The sequence below is a fragment of the Salvelinus fontinalis genome, chromosome 1 (assembly GCF_029448725.1).
Source record: "Salvelinus fontinalis isolate EN_2023a chromosome 1, ASM2944872v1, whole genome shotgun sequence".
Classification (NCBI taxonomy): Eukaryota; Metazoa; Chordata; class Actinopteri; order Salmoniformes; family Salmonidae; genus Salvelinus; species Salvelinus fontinalis.
In genome coordinates this window covers 90,681,875-90,698,817 of record NC_074665.1, presented here as the reverse complement: position 1 = coordinate 90,698,817, position 16,943 = coordinate 90,681,875, and the positions used below count along the sequence as shown (strand labels likewise).

At 47.2% G+C, this 16,943-nt stretch overlaps 1 protein-coding gene across 1 annotated transcript in view; it reads right to left on the bottom strand.

The window, feature by feature from the left end:
• LOC129863623 (neurabin-2-like) overlaps positions 1-16,943 on the bottom strand; it is a 49,464-nt gene that overhangs the window by 11,566 nt on the left and 20,955 nt on the right. The window contains exons 2-3 of the mRNA XM_055935742.1: positions 1,961-2,093; positions 1,077-1,197 (exon numbers count right to left, since the gene is read on the bottom strand). Of these exons, the coding sequence (XP_055791717.1) occupies positions 1,077-1,197; positions 1,961-2,093 (254 nt within the window). The remainder of the gene's footprint in view (positions 1-1,076; positions 1,198-1,960; positions 2,094-16,943) is intronic.

Genomic DNA, 16,943 nt, shown 5'->3' with positions numbered 1-16,943 from the left:
GTCACTTGGCTCTGTCATATCCTCACATGGTCTCTCCTATCATTGCTATGCAGACGACACACAATTAATCTTCTCCTTTCCCCCTTCTGATAACCAGGTGGCGAATCGCATCTCTGCATGTCTGGCAGACATATCAGTGTGGATGACGGATCACCACCTCAAGCTGAACCTCGGCAAGACGGAGCTGCTCTTCCTCCCGGGGAAGGACTGCCCGTTCCATGATCTCGCCATCACGGTTGACAACTCCATTGTGTCCTCCTCCCAGAGTGCTAAGAACCTTGGCGTGATCCTGGACAACACCCTGTCGTTCTCAACTAACATCAAGGCGGTGACCGGTTCCTGTAGGTTCATGCTCTACAACATTCGCAGAGTACGACCCTGCATCACACAGGAAGCGGCGCAGGTCCTAATCCAGGCACTTGTAATCTCCCGTCTGGATTACTGCAACTCGCTGTTGGCTGGGCTCCCTGCCTGTGCCATTAAACCCCTACAACTCATCCAGAACGCCGCAGCCCGTCTGGTGTTCAACCTTCCCAAGTTCTCTCACGTCACCCCGCTCCTCCGCTCTCTCCACTGGCTTCCAGTCGAAGCTCGCATCCGCTACAAGACCATGGTGCTTGCCTACGGAGCTGTGAGGGGAACGGCACCTCCGTACCTTCAGGCTCTGATCAGGCCCTACACCCAAACAAGGGCACTGCGTTCATCCACCTCTGGCCTGCTCGCCTCCCTACCTCTGAGGAAGTACAGTTCCCGCTCAGCCCAGTCAAAACTGTTCGCTGCTCTGGCACCCCAATGGTGGAACAAACTCCCTCACGACGCCAGGTCAGCGGAGTCAATCACCACCTTCCAGAGACACCTGAAACCCCACCTCTTTAAGGAATACCTAGGATAGGATAAAGTAATCCTTCTACCCCCCCCCTTAAAAGATTTAGATGCACTATTGTAAAGTGGTTGTTCCACTGGATATCATAAGGTGAATGCACCAATTTGTAAGTCGCTCTGGATAATTGCGTCTGCTAAATGACTTAAATGTAAATGTAAGCCGTAGATGGAGAGGCCACCATTTTGTGACATACCTGCCGTCCCTGTGCGCTGCTCCTTTATCGGTGACCGTCTTGACAAAGATGCCCAGTTTCTCCAGGCCCATGTCTGCCCCTGCCCCCATCCCAATGATACTGATACCTAACCCATCACCATCTGAAGACACAGTGGATATAGGAGAAATACTGTGAGAAGAAAATACAATCATAGTTATCTTAATCCATGATGAAAATGAAATGCTCTTTTGTTTCATAATAGCTTTTCAAATCAATGTTTTCCTGTTACAGTCATTTTACCCTATGTTAACATCCTGTCAATGTGAAGATGGAGTGATTGAGAATTCCCTCTTCGGAGGAGGGATAACTGGAAGCCAGATGGAGTGATTGAGAATTCCCTCTTGGGAGGAGGGATAACTGGTGGGCAGATGGAGGGATTGAGAATTCCCTCTTGGGAGGAGGGATAACTGGAGGGAAGATGGAGGGATGATGGAGAAATGATAGATGGGTGCTAATGGGGAATGATTGTCTGATTGTCTCAAGAGAATGGAGATACAACTCTTCTTTAGAGTACTGTGAAATATAAGTACTGTGAAGAGGAGTTTTCTTAAATGGGCAATCTGGGAATGATCTTTGTTGCTGTTCGAATCTCAGATTGCCACATTAAGGTTATGGGGGTAACTGAATCCCAGATTGTCACATTAAGGTTATTGGGATTACTGAATCCCATATTGCCACATTAAGGTTATGGGGATAACTGAATCCCAGATTGTCACATTAAGGTTATGGGGATTACTGAATCCCAGATGCCACATTAAGGTTATGGGGATAACTGAATCCCAGATTGTCACATTAAGGTTATGGGGATTAATGAATCCCAGATGCCACATTAAGGTTATGGGGGTAATTTGGCTGAGGTGTACCTTTCTCCAGCTCGACGGGGAACAGATGGAGCCTCTCCACCCTCTTCTCCAGCTCGTACTCTGCAGACGCAGCCATGGGGTCCACGTCCTCATTCCGACGGTCATAGTCCTCGTTGGGGTAGGTGGAAAACACCTGAGAGATGGACCGGTCACAATGAAGTTTATTACAAAACAGTTTATTCAGACTGGTTTAACTTGTCTGATTGATTGACTGATTGAGAAGTAGTTGCATGTTTATAATTCAGGATGTCTCTATCCATGTTGGAAGAAGGCCTTAGATCCAATATGTTCAGATGGGTAGGTGGAGGTGGAACAGAGGTGACAACATAGTGTTGTCTTTAGTGCATTACACTGACACGTCAGTCACCTCTAATAATGAATACAAACCATTTCCATCACCAAATTTGCCTCAGTCAGAGCTTGCTTTAACTACCAAAGTGCTACTATAATTCAGTAACAGGACTCAAATCAACCCCAGTATAAAACAAAGCACCTCTCATAGAATAGTTAGTGGCCCATTTCAGAGCAGAGATTCCCACATTGGCCCAGCTCCAACAGCATGGGTCCATCCCAAATGACACACTATTCCCTACATAGTGCACTGCTTTTGACCAGAGCCCTATGGGTGGTACACTTTATAGGGAATACGGTGCTATTTGGGACGTGGACCATGACAGTTTACATAAGCACCTTCAGCATGCTAATGCAGGCCTGACCACTGCAGCTGCTACACACACACAAGGAGAGATGGAGCTGCCAACATGGCTTAACTGTAAAAGCCTCCCCTCCTTTTCGGCCACAGCCACTCTCCTCTTTGGTCTTCCAGGGAGGGTTAATATCCCTCTTCCTCCATGTTAAACTGTCTTTACGTTAATATCTCCCTCTTCCTCCATGTTAAACTGTCTTTACGTTAATATCTCCCTCTTCCTCCATGTTAAACTGTCTTTACGTTAATATCTCCCTCTTCCTCCATGTTAAACTGTCTTTACGTTAATATCTCCCTCTTCCTCCATGTTAAACTGTCTTTACGTTAATATCTCCCTCTTCCTCCATGTTAAACTGTCGTTATGTTAATATCTCCCTCTTCCTCCATGTTAAACTGTCTTTACGTTAATATCTCCCTCTTCCTCCATGTTAAACTGTCGTTATGTTAATATCTCCCTCTTCCTCCATGTTAAACTGTCGTTATGTTAATATCTCCCTCTTCCTCCATGTTAAACTGTCTTTACGTTAATATCTCCCTCTTCCTCCATTTTAAACTGTCTTTATGTTTGCCAACTTTTCCAATTTCTTACTCTAGATCTGTTTGTGCCTCAGAGTAGTCGGTAGGGACATACACAAAAGCATCTCTTTGCTTGAACAGTGCTGTCTAAATCACATGGTCTCTGTCTCCGTAGCAACCGCACAGTGAAGTGCTTGTCAGATTTGACATTGCCCCTATGATTCAATCAACCTCCCCCTGAGAGAAGTACATAAGAGTATTATCTGTGTTTTCATACATCATTGAATACTAGGAAGGTTGAGGTGAGGCACATTCCTTTGACTGGGTTAAACTGTACCTAGGTCTGTGCAGTTGGATCAAACCTTTTCCAATAGAACGCTAGGAAGAGAAGGCCTTGCATCAAAGCAGCCATCGTACAGTACATACACTGTTGATGACACTTCCCATGGCCATATAAATGCCAGCTCAGAACTATACAGTCATGCACACACACACAGACACAGACGCACACACACTGACACGGCCTAAACCGGTAAACCTCTGACTGGTGTAGACCAATGGCGTGGGTTTGGCATACGGTCTTAACGGGTTTTAGTGATTTAGGTTTCCTTTGTATTTAGGCAGATTAGGATAATATGGATTATAGGCAGACAAAAACTGGTATTCTGTTCTACCTGATAATTAATTGCACACAGCTGGTTTCCCAGGTCTAAATCCCTGATTATAGGGGGAAAATAAAATAAACTAGTGGAACTGGCTTCGAGGTCCAGAGCTGAGTTTGAGGGCATTAGCACATCAACAGTTAAAACAACTGAAAGTGGTCCTACAAATCTGTCTCACTCTCTGTTACTGTGTGTGTCCAAAATAGCACCCTATTCCCTATATAGTGCACAACTTTTGACCAGAGCCCTGTCTGTTTGTGTCTGAAGCACCACCATAGCACTAGTAGACTTGGCCTAAGTGCACAAATAGAGTTATCTCAATTGCTTTTCAAAGGAGTGCACTACATAAGTAGGTAGTTCGGGACTGTCACACATGGAAGTTCACTCCTTGGGTTTAATGATCAAGAGGCCACAGCTGGTGGGCCTTCCTACCCCCATTTCATGGCCTTGTGAACAGAGACCAGTGTATTAAAACATGTAGGAAACCCTACATCCAGATGTGTCTGTACTACCTGTCTGTGTTGGGCTTCAGCTCTGCACACTGACTGACAAGGCAAACACACACAAACAAGGCAAACACACAAACACACAGGCACAAGGCCAATACCTTCTCCTCCAAAATCAAGAGATTTACTTCTTCCTTATATGGATTATCCCACTAAGGTTCAGACTCACACTGATTATCTAACATGATGCCCTCATATCCTCCCTGCCTCCCTCCATTCATCCATCCTGCCCTCTCTCTCTTCCTACCTCCATTCAATCAACCATCCATACCTCTCTCTCTTCCTCCGTCCCTTCCTCCCTACATCTCCCTTCTCTCCATCCTCCCTCCTGTACTGTAAGTAAGACCACAGTAGATGAACACTGACTGGGCGGGGCGGATAAGCTGGCACTGTGGCAATCAATGGGCTTGTTTGAGTGGTAAGGCTGACACAACCGACTGCAGACGAAAGTCAAGGAATGAAGTCAGGGGAGGTGCATCTGCAACAGCCGAAAGTCAGACACTGATGTAGTTTTCCAACAGCCAGGCTCAGTGCAACACGGCAGTGTGTTGCCATTGTTTCTAGAAGTTTTTCTTTGTAATGTCGAAATAAACATGTCTCCAGCTCCCATATCACATAGTCACAAACTGAAAATATACACTGAGTGTACAAAACATTCACATATGCTAATATTGATTTGAGCAGAACAGCCTCAATTTGTCAGGGCGTGGATTCTATAAGGTTTTGAAAGCGTTGCACAGGGATGCTGATTCCAATGCTTCCCACAGTTGTGTCAAGTTGGCTGAATGTCATTTAGGTGGTGGACCATTCTTGATACACACAGGGAATTGTTGAGTGTGAAAAACCCAGCAGCATTGCAGTTCTTGACACAAACCGGTGTCCTTGGCACCTACTACCATACCCAGTTCCAAAGCACTCAAGGCTTAAACATCCTCCTTTAACCTGTCTCCCCTTCATCTACACTGATTGAAGCGTATTTAACAAGTGACATCAATAAGGGATCATAGCTTTCACCTGAATTCACCTGGTCATTCTATGTCATGGAAAGAGCAGCTGTTCCTAATGTTTTGTACACTCAGTGTATGTGTGTACATTTTACTAAAAATTGGTTAGAGAGACAAAGTTGGTTCCTGTTTCAGTCATGTCTTTGGTCACGTTCACGTGGGTCAACCAAAAATAACCTCCCACAATGCAGGCAGGACATTTCACGTTTACATTTTAGTCATTTAGCAGACACTTTTATCCAGAGTGACTTAGAGGAGCAATTAGGGTTAAGTGCCTTGCTCAAGGGCACATCGACAGATTTTTCACCTAGTCAGCTCTGGGATTTTAACCAGCGATCTTTCGGTAACTGGCCCAACGCTCTTAACCGCTAGACTACCTTACGAAGATGATTGAAGAACAACTGCAGAAACGTACGGTTGACTAAGGGAGCCTGGGGCAGGGCTGAGGGAGGCTAGGGGAGGCTGGGGAAGCTGGGGCAGGGCTGAGGGAGGCTAAGGGAGGCTGGGGAAGCTGGGGCAGGGCTGGGGCAGGGCTGAGGGCGGCTAGGGGAGGCTGGGACTGGGGAGGCTGGGGCTGGGACTGGGGAGGCTGGGGCAAGGCTGAGGGAGGCTGGGACTGGGGAGGCTGTGGTCGGGCTGGGACAGTGCTGAGGGAGGCTGGGGCAGGGCTGGGGGAGGTTGGGGATGCTGGCGCTGGGGAGGCTGGGGCAGGGCTGGGGCAGTGCTGAGGGAGGCTGGGGCAGGGCTGGGGGAGGCTGGCGCTGGGGAGGCTGGGGCAGGGCTGGGGGAGGATACATGCAGCACTGCATTCTCCTGCTGCTCCAGTTGTGACATATAGTAGGTGACAACGGCTAGCAGATGCCCAGGAACACCTGTCCCTCTATCCCTGCCTCCCTCTCTGCCACCAGCTGACTGACTGGGATGCCTTACAAAAGCTGTGTAGCTAGTAGCTAAACGGGAAACCACGTATTCAAATTCCCCAGGAAGTGACTACCACCTTTTTTTTTAAATGTAGTTTACCTATCGTGAGTTACTGACAAAAACAGACGAATGACTAGGTTGGCACTATAGAGGTATATAGAGGCATGCCTTCTGCTATTTTTTCCCAACAATTACCACAATGGCTCCTTGGCACTGCCCCAAATGGCACCCTATTCCCTATGGGCCCTGGTCAAAAATAGAGAACTATCTAAGGGATAAGGTGGCATTTGGCACACAGCCCTTGGCTGGGAGGGATGTGGTTGGATAACAGTGTGGTCAAGTGGTTACATCCTCCCAGTAGAAAGCAGTTTACCATGTTCCTCCTCTTCTTGCTTTCCCCAAAAACAAATCTAAATTTGGCTAAAGTCAGAGTTAGACTGTGTGGAGGTGGTGGTGACGAGTTCTACAGTTTCACACAACAGGAGAGGTGGAGGTGGTGGTGACGGGTTCTACGGTTTCACACAACAGGAGAGGTGGAGGTGGTGGTGACGGGTTCTACGGTTTCACACAACAGGAGAGGTGGAGGTGGTGGTGACGGGTTCTACGGTTTCACACAACAGGAGAGGTGGAGGTGCTGGTGACGGGTTCTACGGTTTCACACAACAGGAAGTGTGGAGGTGGGGGTGACGGGTTCTATGGTTTCACACAACAGGAGGTGTGGAGGTGCTGGTGACGGGTTCTACGGTTTCACACAACAGGAGAGGTGGAGGTGCTGGTGACGGGTTCTACGGTTTCACACAACAGGAAGTGTGGAGGTGGTGGTGACGGGTTCTATAGTTTCACACAACAGGAGGTGTGGAGGTGGTGGTGACGGGTTCTATGGTTTCACACAACAGGAAGTATGGAGGTGGTGGTGACGGGTGAGGTTCTATGGTTTCACACAACAGGAAGTATGGAGGTGGTGGTGACGGGTGAGGTTCTATGGTTTCACACAACAGGAGGTATGGAGGTGGTGGTGACGGGTGAGGTTCTATGGTTTCACACAACAGGAGGTATGGAGGTGGTGGTGACGGGTTCTATGGTTTCACACAACAGGAGGTGTGGAGGTGGTGGTGACGGGTGAGGTTCTATGGTTTCACACAACAGGAGGTGTGGAGGTGGTGGTGACGGGTGAGGTTCTATGGTTTCACACAACAGGAGGTATGGAGGTGGTGGTGACGGGTGAGGTTCTATGGTTTCACACAACAGGAAGTGTGGAGAGGGTGGTGACGGGTGAGGTTCTATGGTTTCACACAACAGGAGGTGTGGAGGTGGTGACGGGTGACGGGTGAGGTTCTATGGTTTCACACAACAGGAGGTATGGAGGTGGTGGTGACGGGTGAGGTTCTATGGTTTCACACAACAGGAAGTGTGGAGGTGGTGGTGACGGGTGAGGTTCTATGGTTTCACACAACAGGAGGTGTGGAGGTGGTGGTGACGGGTGAGGTTCTATGGTTTCACACAACAGGAGGTATGGAGGTGGTGGTGACGGGTGAGGTTCTATGGTTTCACACAACAGGAGGTATGGAGGTGGTGGTGACGGGTGAGGTTCTATGGTTTCACACAACAGGAGGTGTGGAGGTGGTGGTGACGGGTGAGGTTCTATGGTTTCACACAACAGGAGGTGTGGAGGTGGTGGTGACGGGTGAGGTTCTATGGTTTCACACAACAGGAGGTATGGAGGTGGTGGTGACGGGTGAGGTTCTATGGTTTCACACAACAGGAAGTGTGGAGGTGGTGGTGACGGGTGAGGTTCTATGGTTTCACACAACAGGAGGTGTAGAGGTGGTGGTGACGGGTGAGGTTCTATGGTTTCACACAACAGGAGGTATGGAGGTGGTGGTGACGGGTGAGGTTCTATGGTTTCACACAACAGGAGGTATGGAGGTGGTGGTGACGGGTGAGGTTCTATGGTTTCACACAACAGGAGGTATGGAGGTGGTGGTGACGGGTGAGGTTCTATGGTTTCACACAACAGGAAGTGTGGGGGTGGTGGTGACGGGTGAGGTTCTATGGTTTCACACAACAGGAAGTGTGGAGGTAGTGGTGACGGGTGAGGTTCTATGGTTTCACACAACAGGAGGTGTGGAGGTGGTGGTGACGGGTGAGGTTCTATGGTTTCACACAACAGGAGGTATGGAGGTGGTGGTGACGGGTGAGGTTCTATGGTTTCACACAACAGGAGGTGTAGAGGTGGTGGTGACGGGTGAGGTTCTATGGTTTCACACAACAGGAAGTGTGGAGGTAGTGGTGACGGGTGAGGTTCTATGGTTTCACACAACAGGAGGTGTAGAGGTGGTGGTGACGGGTGAGGTTCTATGGTTTCACACAACAGGAGGTATGGAGGTGGTGGTGACGGGTGAGGTTCTATGGTTTCACACAACAGAAATAGCATGCTCCTCTCCACACAGTCTCTCCACAAGCTCTGCTGCTAACCTGTTAACATAACCACAGGGGCATTTCACACACTTTTATAACACTCTCACTGTCTTCCTATTATATTGATTTTGTTCCATTTCTAAAAGTCTTCACTCTCTATACTATTTGCTCTCCCGCATGGGAGAATCAACGGTCCTGACTTCCTGCACCAGAGATTCCTCCCCTTTGACCTTCTCCTCCAATGGGTTTTGAAAAGGAGGCGAGAGGACACAAGGAATCAAGGCAATGCATCTGAGATTCTCCCCATGTCAAATTGAAATGGCACTTTGGTAGTTGAAGAAAGCTCTGACTGAATTAGAATTATGGGGTGGTACCCCATTGGTGAGATGGGGTGGAAACTGGTACCCCATTGGTGAGATGGGGTGGAAAGTGGTACCCCATTGGTGAGATGGGGTGGAAAGTGAATCCCCATTGGTGAGATGGGGTTGAAAGTGGTACCCCATTGGTAAGATGGGGTGGAAAGTAAATCCCCATTGGTGAGGTGGTTGTCCCATTGCCATCTTTGTCTAGACTGCCTGTTATGAACAATCTGCTACTCTCAGTCTCAGAGCGTTTCATGTCATCTGTTGCAATTAACTCACTCTATGTGGGCTAAATTGGTATCAGAGAGCTGGCGTGTGGCATAATGAAACTGCAGCAGCAACAAGCTTAGCACAAAAACAGAGACTTAACGTCCCTCTGAAAATCACTCAGGCTGGCCTACCACCAACAAACACTCAATCTCCCACTAACTGTCTTGACGACAATCAAACCATAATCAAACTTCAACAACAAGCTCAGCATGTATAACAGAGACTTAATGTCCCTCCGAGAAGTATATAGACTGTCCCTCTGAGGATATAGACATAACTACAACAAACCCTCAATGTCACTAAGTCTCCTGATGACAATTGAACCTTAATCAAGCCGCAGCAACAAGCTCAATGTAAGGAATGGATACCTCCAACAAACACTCACAATCACAGTTGCTAAGTATTCGCTCGCCACCCCTTCACCTTGGCCATAACATGTTGATGTGTGCAGATCTGAATGGTCTGGAAGGTATAAGCAGTGTAGTGGTGGAAGTTCCACCATATAGAGTTGAAGTTGGAAGTTTACATACACTTATGTTGGAGTCATTAAAACGTGCTGTTCAACATCTCCCCAAATTTCTTGTTAACAAACTATAGTTTTGGCAAGTGGGTTAGGACATCTACTTTGTGCATGACACAAGTCATTTTTCCAACAATTGTTTACAGACAGATTATTTAACAGGATCACAATTCCAGTGGGTCAGAAGTTTAAATACACTAAGTTGACTGTGCCTTTAAACAGCTTGGAAAATTCCATAAAATGATGTCATGGCTTTAGAAGCTTCTGATAGGTTAATTGACATAATTTGAGTCAAATGGAGGTGTACCTGTGGATATACTTCAAGGCCTACCTTCAAACTCAGTGCCTCGTTGCTTGACATCATGGGAAAATCCAAAAAAAGCCAAGATCTCAGAAATACAATTGTAGACCTCCACAAGTCTAGTTCATCCTTGGGAGCAATTTCTAAATGCCTGAAGGTATCACGTTCATCTGTACAAACAATAGTACGTAAGCATAAACACCATGGGACCACACAGCCGTCATACCGCTCAGGAAGGAGACGCGTTCTGTCTCCTTGAGATGAATGTACTTTGGTGCGAAAAGTGCAAATCAATCCCAGAACAACAGCAATGGACCTTGTGAAGATGCTGGAGGAAACAGGTACAAAAGTATCTATATCCACAGTAAAACAAGTCCTATATTGACATAACCTGGAAGGCGCTCAGCAAGGAAGAAGCCACTGCTCCAAACCCGCCATAAGAAATCCAGACTACAGTTTGCAACTGCACATGGGGAAAAAGATTGTTCTTTTTGGAGAAATGTCCCTTGGTCTGATGAAACAAAAATAGAACTGTTTGACCATAATGGCCATCGTTATGTTTGGAGGATAAATGGGGAGACTTGCAAGCCGAAGAACACCATCCCAACCGTGAAGCACGGGGGTGGCAGCATCATGTTGTGGGTGTACTTTGCTGCAGGAGGGACTGGTGCACTTCACAAAATAGATGGCATCATGAGGGAGGAAAATTATGTGGCTATATTGAAGCAACACCTCAGTCAGGAAGTTTAAGCTTGGTCGCAAATGGGTCTTCCAAATGGACAATGACCCCAAGCATACTTCCAAAGCTGTGGCAAATTGTATTAAGGACAACAAAGTCGAGGTATTGGAGTGGCCATTACAAAGCCCTGACCTCAATCTTATAGAAAATTTGTGGGCAGAACTGAAAAAGCGTGGGCGAGCAAGGAGGCCTACAAACCTGACTCCGTTACACCAGCTCTGTCAGGAGGAATGGGCCAAAATTCACCCAACTTATTGTGGGAAGCTTGTGGAAGAATACTCGAAACGTTTGACCCAAGTTAAACAATTTAAAGGCAATGCTACCAAATACTAATTGAGTGTATGTAAACTTCTGACCCACTGGGAATGTGATGAAAGAAATAAAAACTGAAATAAATCATTCTCTCTACAATTATTCTGACATTTCACATTCTTACAACCTGAGTCAGGTTTGTAGGCCTCCTTGCTCGCACACGCTTTTTCAGTTCTGCCCACATATTTTCTATAGGATTCAGGTCAGGGCTTTGTTATGGCCACTCCAATACCTTGACTTTGTTGTCCTTAAGACATTTCACCACAACTTTGGAAGTATCGCTGGGGTCTGTTTGAAGGTAGGCCTTGAAATACATCCACAGTTACACCTCAATTTGACTCAAATTATGTCAATTAGCCTATCAGAAGCTTCTAAAGCCATGACATAATTTCCTGGAATTTTCAAAGCTGTTTAAAGGCACTGTCAACTTAGTGTATGTAAACTTCTGACCCATTGGAATTGTGATACAGTGAGTTATAAGTGAAATAATCTGTCTGTACTCAATTGTTGGAAAAATTACTTGTGTCATGCACAAAGTAGTTGTCTTAACCGACTTGCCAAATCTATAGTTTGTTAACAAGAAATGTGTGGAGTGGTTGAAAAACAAGTTTTAATGACTCCAACCTATGTGTATTTAAACTTCTGACTTCAACTGTATGTACAGTATACTTTAGCTCAGAAAGTAATATTGAGTGTATGTTGTGAAATAAGCTGTTAGTAGCCCATGTGCTTCACCCTAATAATTTGGTCCCTTTCCCCTACATACCTTAGCCTACTGTTCTGACTTGGTGGTGCACATGTCATCAGAAATGTCATCATCAAATATTGTAAGAGCTTTCATTGTCTGCTTATCTTCATTCAAAGACTCAATCATGGACACTCTTACTGACAGTTGTGGCTGCTTTGTGTGATGTATTGTTGTCTCTACCTTCTTGCCCTTCGTGCTGTTGTCTTTGCCCAAAAATGTTTGTACCATGTTGTGTTGCTACCATGTTGTGTTACTACCATGCTGTCTTGAGCACTGACCATCAAACCAACCATCTCTCCACCCTATCATCCCTCCCTCCCTCTGTCCTACCAACCCTCCACCCTACCAACCCTCCACCCTTTTATTTTTTTATTTTTTTATTTAACCTTTATTTAACTAGGCAAGTCAGTTAAGAACAAATTGTTATTTACACTGACGGCCTAGGAACAGTGGGTTAACTGCCTTGTTCAGGGGCAGAACTACAGATTTTTACCTTGTCAGCTCGGGGATTTGATCTAGCAACCTTTCGGCTACTGGCCCAACGCTCTAACCACTAGGCTCCCCTACTATCCCTCCCTCCTACCATGCCTCCCTACATCCTACCATCCCGCCATCCTTGCATCCCTCCCTCCATCCTACCATCCCTCTACCATACTATCCCTCCATCCTACCATCCAGCCATCCTACCATCCCTACCTACTACCATCCCTCTACCCTACCATCCCTTCATTCTACCATCCCTCCATCCAACCATCCTGTCATCCATCCCTCCATCTCTCCATTCTACCATCCCTCCATCCTACCATCCCTCCACTCTACCATCCTGTCATCCATCCATCATACCATCCCTCTATTCTGCCACCCCTCCATTATTCCACCCCTCCATTATTCCACCCCTTCATTATGGCAACCCTCCATTATTCCACCCCTCCACCCTGTCATCCTCCATTATTCCACCCCTCCCATTCTCCCACCCCTTCATTAGTCCACCCTTACATTATTCCACCCCTCCATCCTGTTATCCCTCCCTTCTGCCACCCCTCCATTATTCCACCCCTCCATCCTGTCATCCCTCCATTATTCCACCCCTCCATCTTGCCACCTCTCCATCTAGCCATCCCTCCTCCAGCCAAGAAAGTGGATGCCTTTGTCATGGTAACGGTTAGGAGCAGAGCATGTGTTTTTGCTGGCAGGGCAGGCTTGGTCAGCACTGTGTCACATTGAGCTTAGCCAAGCCGAGGTGACCCTGGGTGGGCATTAACACAGCATGAGAACAAGGTCAGCCACAGAGCTGAATGACACTACGTGTGTGTCTCAAATGGCATAGGGAATAGGGTGCCATTTGAGACACAACTCCATATGGGTAAGGAAGGACAACACAGGCATTGGAGAACTGTATGAAGAAGACCAAATGAGGATGTAGCCAACCTGTTGTGCTTACATAAAATATTCCTACTGTACTATATTGGTATTGCACTTTGTCATGGGCTAAAGGAAGTTGTCAGAAAATAGAAGCCATCTATTAGTGACTCATCCCCAGAAACCACCAGAAAGCACTAGTGTGCAGAGTTATGTAACAAGGTCTGTAGATGCACTAATCTGAGTAGTGCTCTTCACATATAGAAACCACACACGGAGGCTGCATGCAGCAGGACTGTACTGTAGTGTGCATTGAGCTGCGTGGCGCAGCCCATAGAGGCATAGACAGTCTAAAATGGTGCAGCCCATAGACTGTATAACACGGTGCAGCCCATAGACTGTATAACACGGTGCAGCCCATAAACTGTATAACACGGTGCAGCCCATAGACTGTATAACACGGTGCAGCCCATAGACTGTATAACACGGTGCAGCCCATAGACTGTATAACACGGTGCCGCCCATAGACTGTATAACACGGTGCAGCCCATAGACTGTATAACACGGTGCAGCCCATAGACTGTATAACACGGTGCAGCCCATAGACTGTATAACACAGTGCATCCCATAGACTGTATCACACGGTGCAGCCCATAGACTGTATAACACGGTGCAGCCCATAGACTGTATAACACGGTGCAGCCCATAGAGTGTATAACACAGTGCGCCCATAGACTGTATAACACAGTGCGCCCATAGACTGTATAACACAGGCAGCCCATAGACTGTATAACACAGTGCAGCCCATAGACTGTATAACACAGTGTAGCCCATAGACTGTATAACACGGTGCAGCCCATAGACTGTATAACACAGTGCAGCCCATAGACTGTATAACACAGTGCAGCCCATAGACTGTATAACACAGTGCGCCCATAGACTGTATAACACAGTGCGCCCATAGACTGTATAACACAGGCAGCCCATAGACTGTATAACACAGTGCAGCCCATAGACTGTATAACACAGTGTAGCCCATAGACTGTATAACACGGTGCAGCCCATAGACTGTATCACACGGTGCAGCCCATAGACTGTATAACACAGGCAGCCCATAGACTGTATCACACAGGCAGCCCATAGACTGTATCACACGGTGCAGCCCATAGACTGTATAACACGGTGCAGCCCATAGACTGTATAACACGGTGCAGTCCATAGACTGTATAACACGGTGCAGCCCATAGACTGTATAACACGGTGCAGCCCATAGACTGTATAACACAGTGCAGCCCATAGACTGTATAACACAGTGCAGCCCATAGACTGTATAACACAGGCAGCCCATAGACTGTATCACACGGTGCAGCCCATAGACTGTATAACACGGTGCAGCCCATAGACTGTATAACACGGTGCAGCCCATAGACTGTATAACACGGTGCAGTCCATAGACTGTATAACACGGTGCAGCCCATAGACTGTATAACACAGGCAGCCCATAGACTGTATAACACAGTGCAGCCCATAGACTGTATAACACAGTGCAGCCCATAGACTGTATAACACAGTGCAGCCCATAGACTGTATAACACAGGCAGCCCATAGACTGTATAACACAGTGCAGCCCATAGACTGTATAACACAGTGCAGCCCATAGACTGTATCACACGGTGCAGCCCATAGACTGTATAACACGGTGCAGCCCATAGACTGTATAACACGGTGCAGCCCATAGACTGTATAACACGGTGCAGTCCATAGACTGTATAACACGGTGCAGCCCATAGACTGTATAACACGGTGCAGCCCATAGAGTGTATAACACGGTGCAGCCCATAGACTGTATAACACGGTGCAGCCCATAGACTGTATAACACGGTGCAGCCCATAGACTGTATAACACGGTGCAGCCCATAGACTGTATAACACGGTGCAGCCCATAGACTGTATAACACAGTGCAGCCCATAGACTGTATAACACGGTTCAGCCCATAGACTGTATAACACAGGCAGCCCATAGACTGTATAACACAGTGCCGCCCATAGACTGTATAACACAGTGCAGCCCATAGACTGTATAACACAGGCAGCCCATAGACTGTATAACACAGTGCCGCCCATAGACTGTATAACACGGTGCCGCCCATAGACTGTATAACACAGGCAGCCCATAGACTGTATAACACAGTGCAGCCTATAGACTGTATAACACAGGCAGCCCATAGACTGTATAACACAGTGCAGCCCATAGACTGTATAACACAGGCAGCCCATAGACTGTATAACACAGGCAGCCCATAGACTGTATAACACAGTGCAGCCCATAGACTGTATAACACAGTGCAGCCCATAGACTGTATAACACAGTGCCGCCCATAGACTGTATAACACAGTGCAGCCCATAGACTGTATAACACAGTGCAGCCCATAGACTGTATAACACAGTGCCGCCCATAGACTGTATAACACGGTGCCGCCTGTAGACTGTATAACACAGGCAGCCCATAGACTGTATAACACAGTGCAGCCCATAGACTGTATAACACGGTGCAGCCCATAGACTGTATAACACAGTGCCGCCCATAGACTGTATAACACAGTGCAGCCCATAGACTGTATAACACGGTGCAGCCCATAGACTGTATAACACGGTGCAGCCCATAGACTGTATAACACAGGCAGCCCATAGACTGTATAACACAGTGCAGCCCATAGACTGTATAACACGGTGCAGCCCATAGACTGTATAACACAGTGCCGCCCATAGACTGTATAACACGGTGCAGCCCATAGACTGTATAACACGGTGCAGCCCATAGACTGTATAACACGGTGCAGCCCATAGACTGTATAACACAGTGCAGCCCATAGACTGTATAACACAGTGCCGCCCATAGACTGTATAACACAGGCAGCCCATAGACTGTATAACACAGTGCAGCCCATAGACTGTATAACACGGTGCAGCCCATAGACTGTATAACACAGGCAGCCCATATACTGTATAACACAGTGCAGCCCATAGACTGTATAACACGGTGCAGCCCATAGACTGTATAACACAGACAGCCCATAGACTGTATAACACAGTGCAGCCCATAGACTGTATAACACGGTGCAGCCCATAGACTGTATAACACGGTGCAGCCCATAGACTGTATAACACAGTGCAGCCCATAGACTGTATAACACAGTGCAGCCCATAGACTGTATAACACAGGCAGCCCATAGACTGTATAACACAGTGCAGCCCATAGACTGTATAACACAGTGCCGCCCATAGACTGTATAACACAGTGCCGCCCATAGACTGTATAACACAGTGCAGCCCATAGACTGTATAACATAGTGTAGCCAATAGACTGTATAACACAGTGCAGCCCATAGACTGTATAACACAGTGCCGCCCATAGACTGTATAACACAGTGCAGCCCATAGACTGTATAACACAGTGCCGCCCATAGACTGTATAACACAGTGTAGCCCATAGACTGTATAACACGGTGCCGCCCATAGACTGTATAACACAGTGCCGCCCATAGACTGTATAACACAGTGCAGCCCATAGACTGTATAACACGGTGCAGCCCATAGACTGTATAACACAGTGCAGCCCATAGACTGTATAACACAGT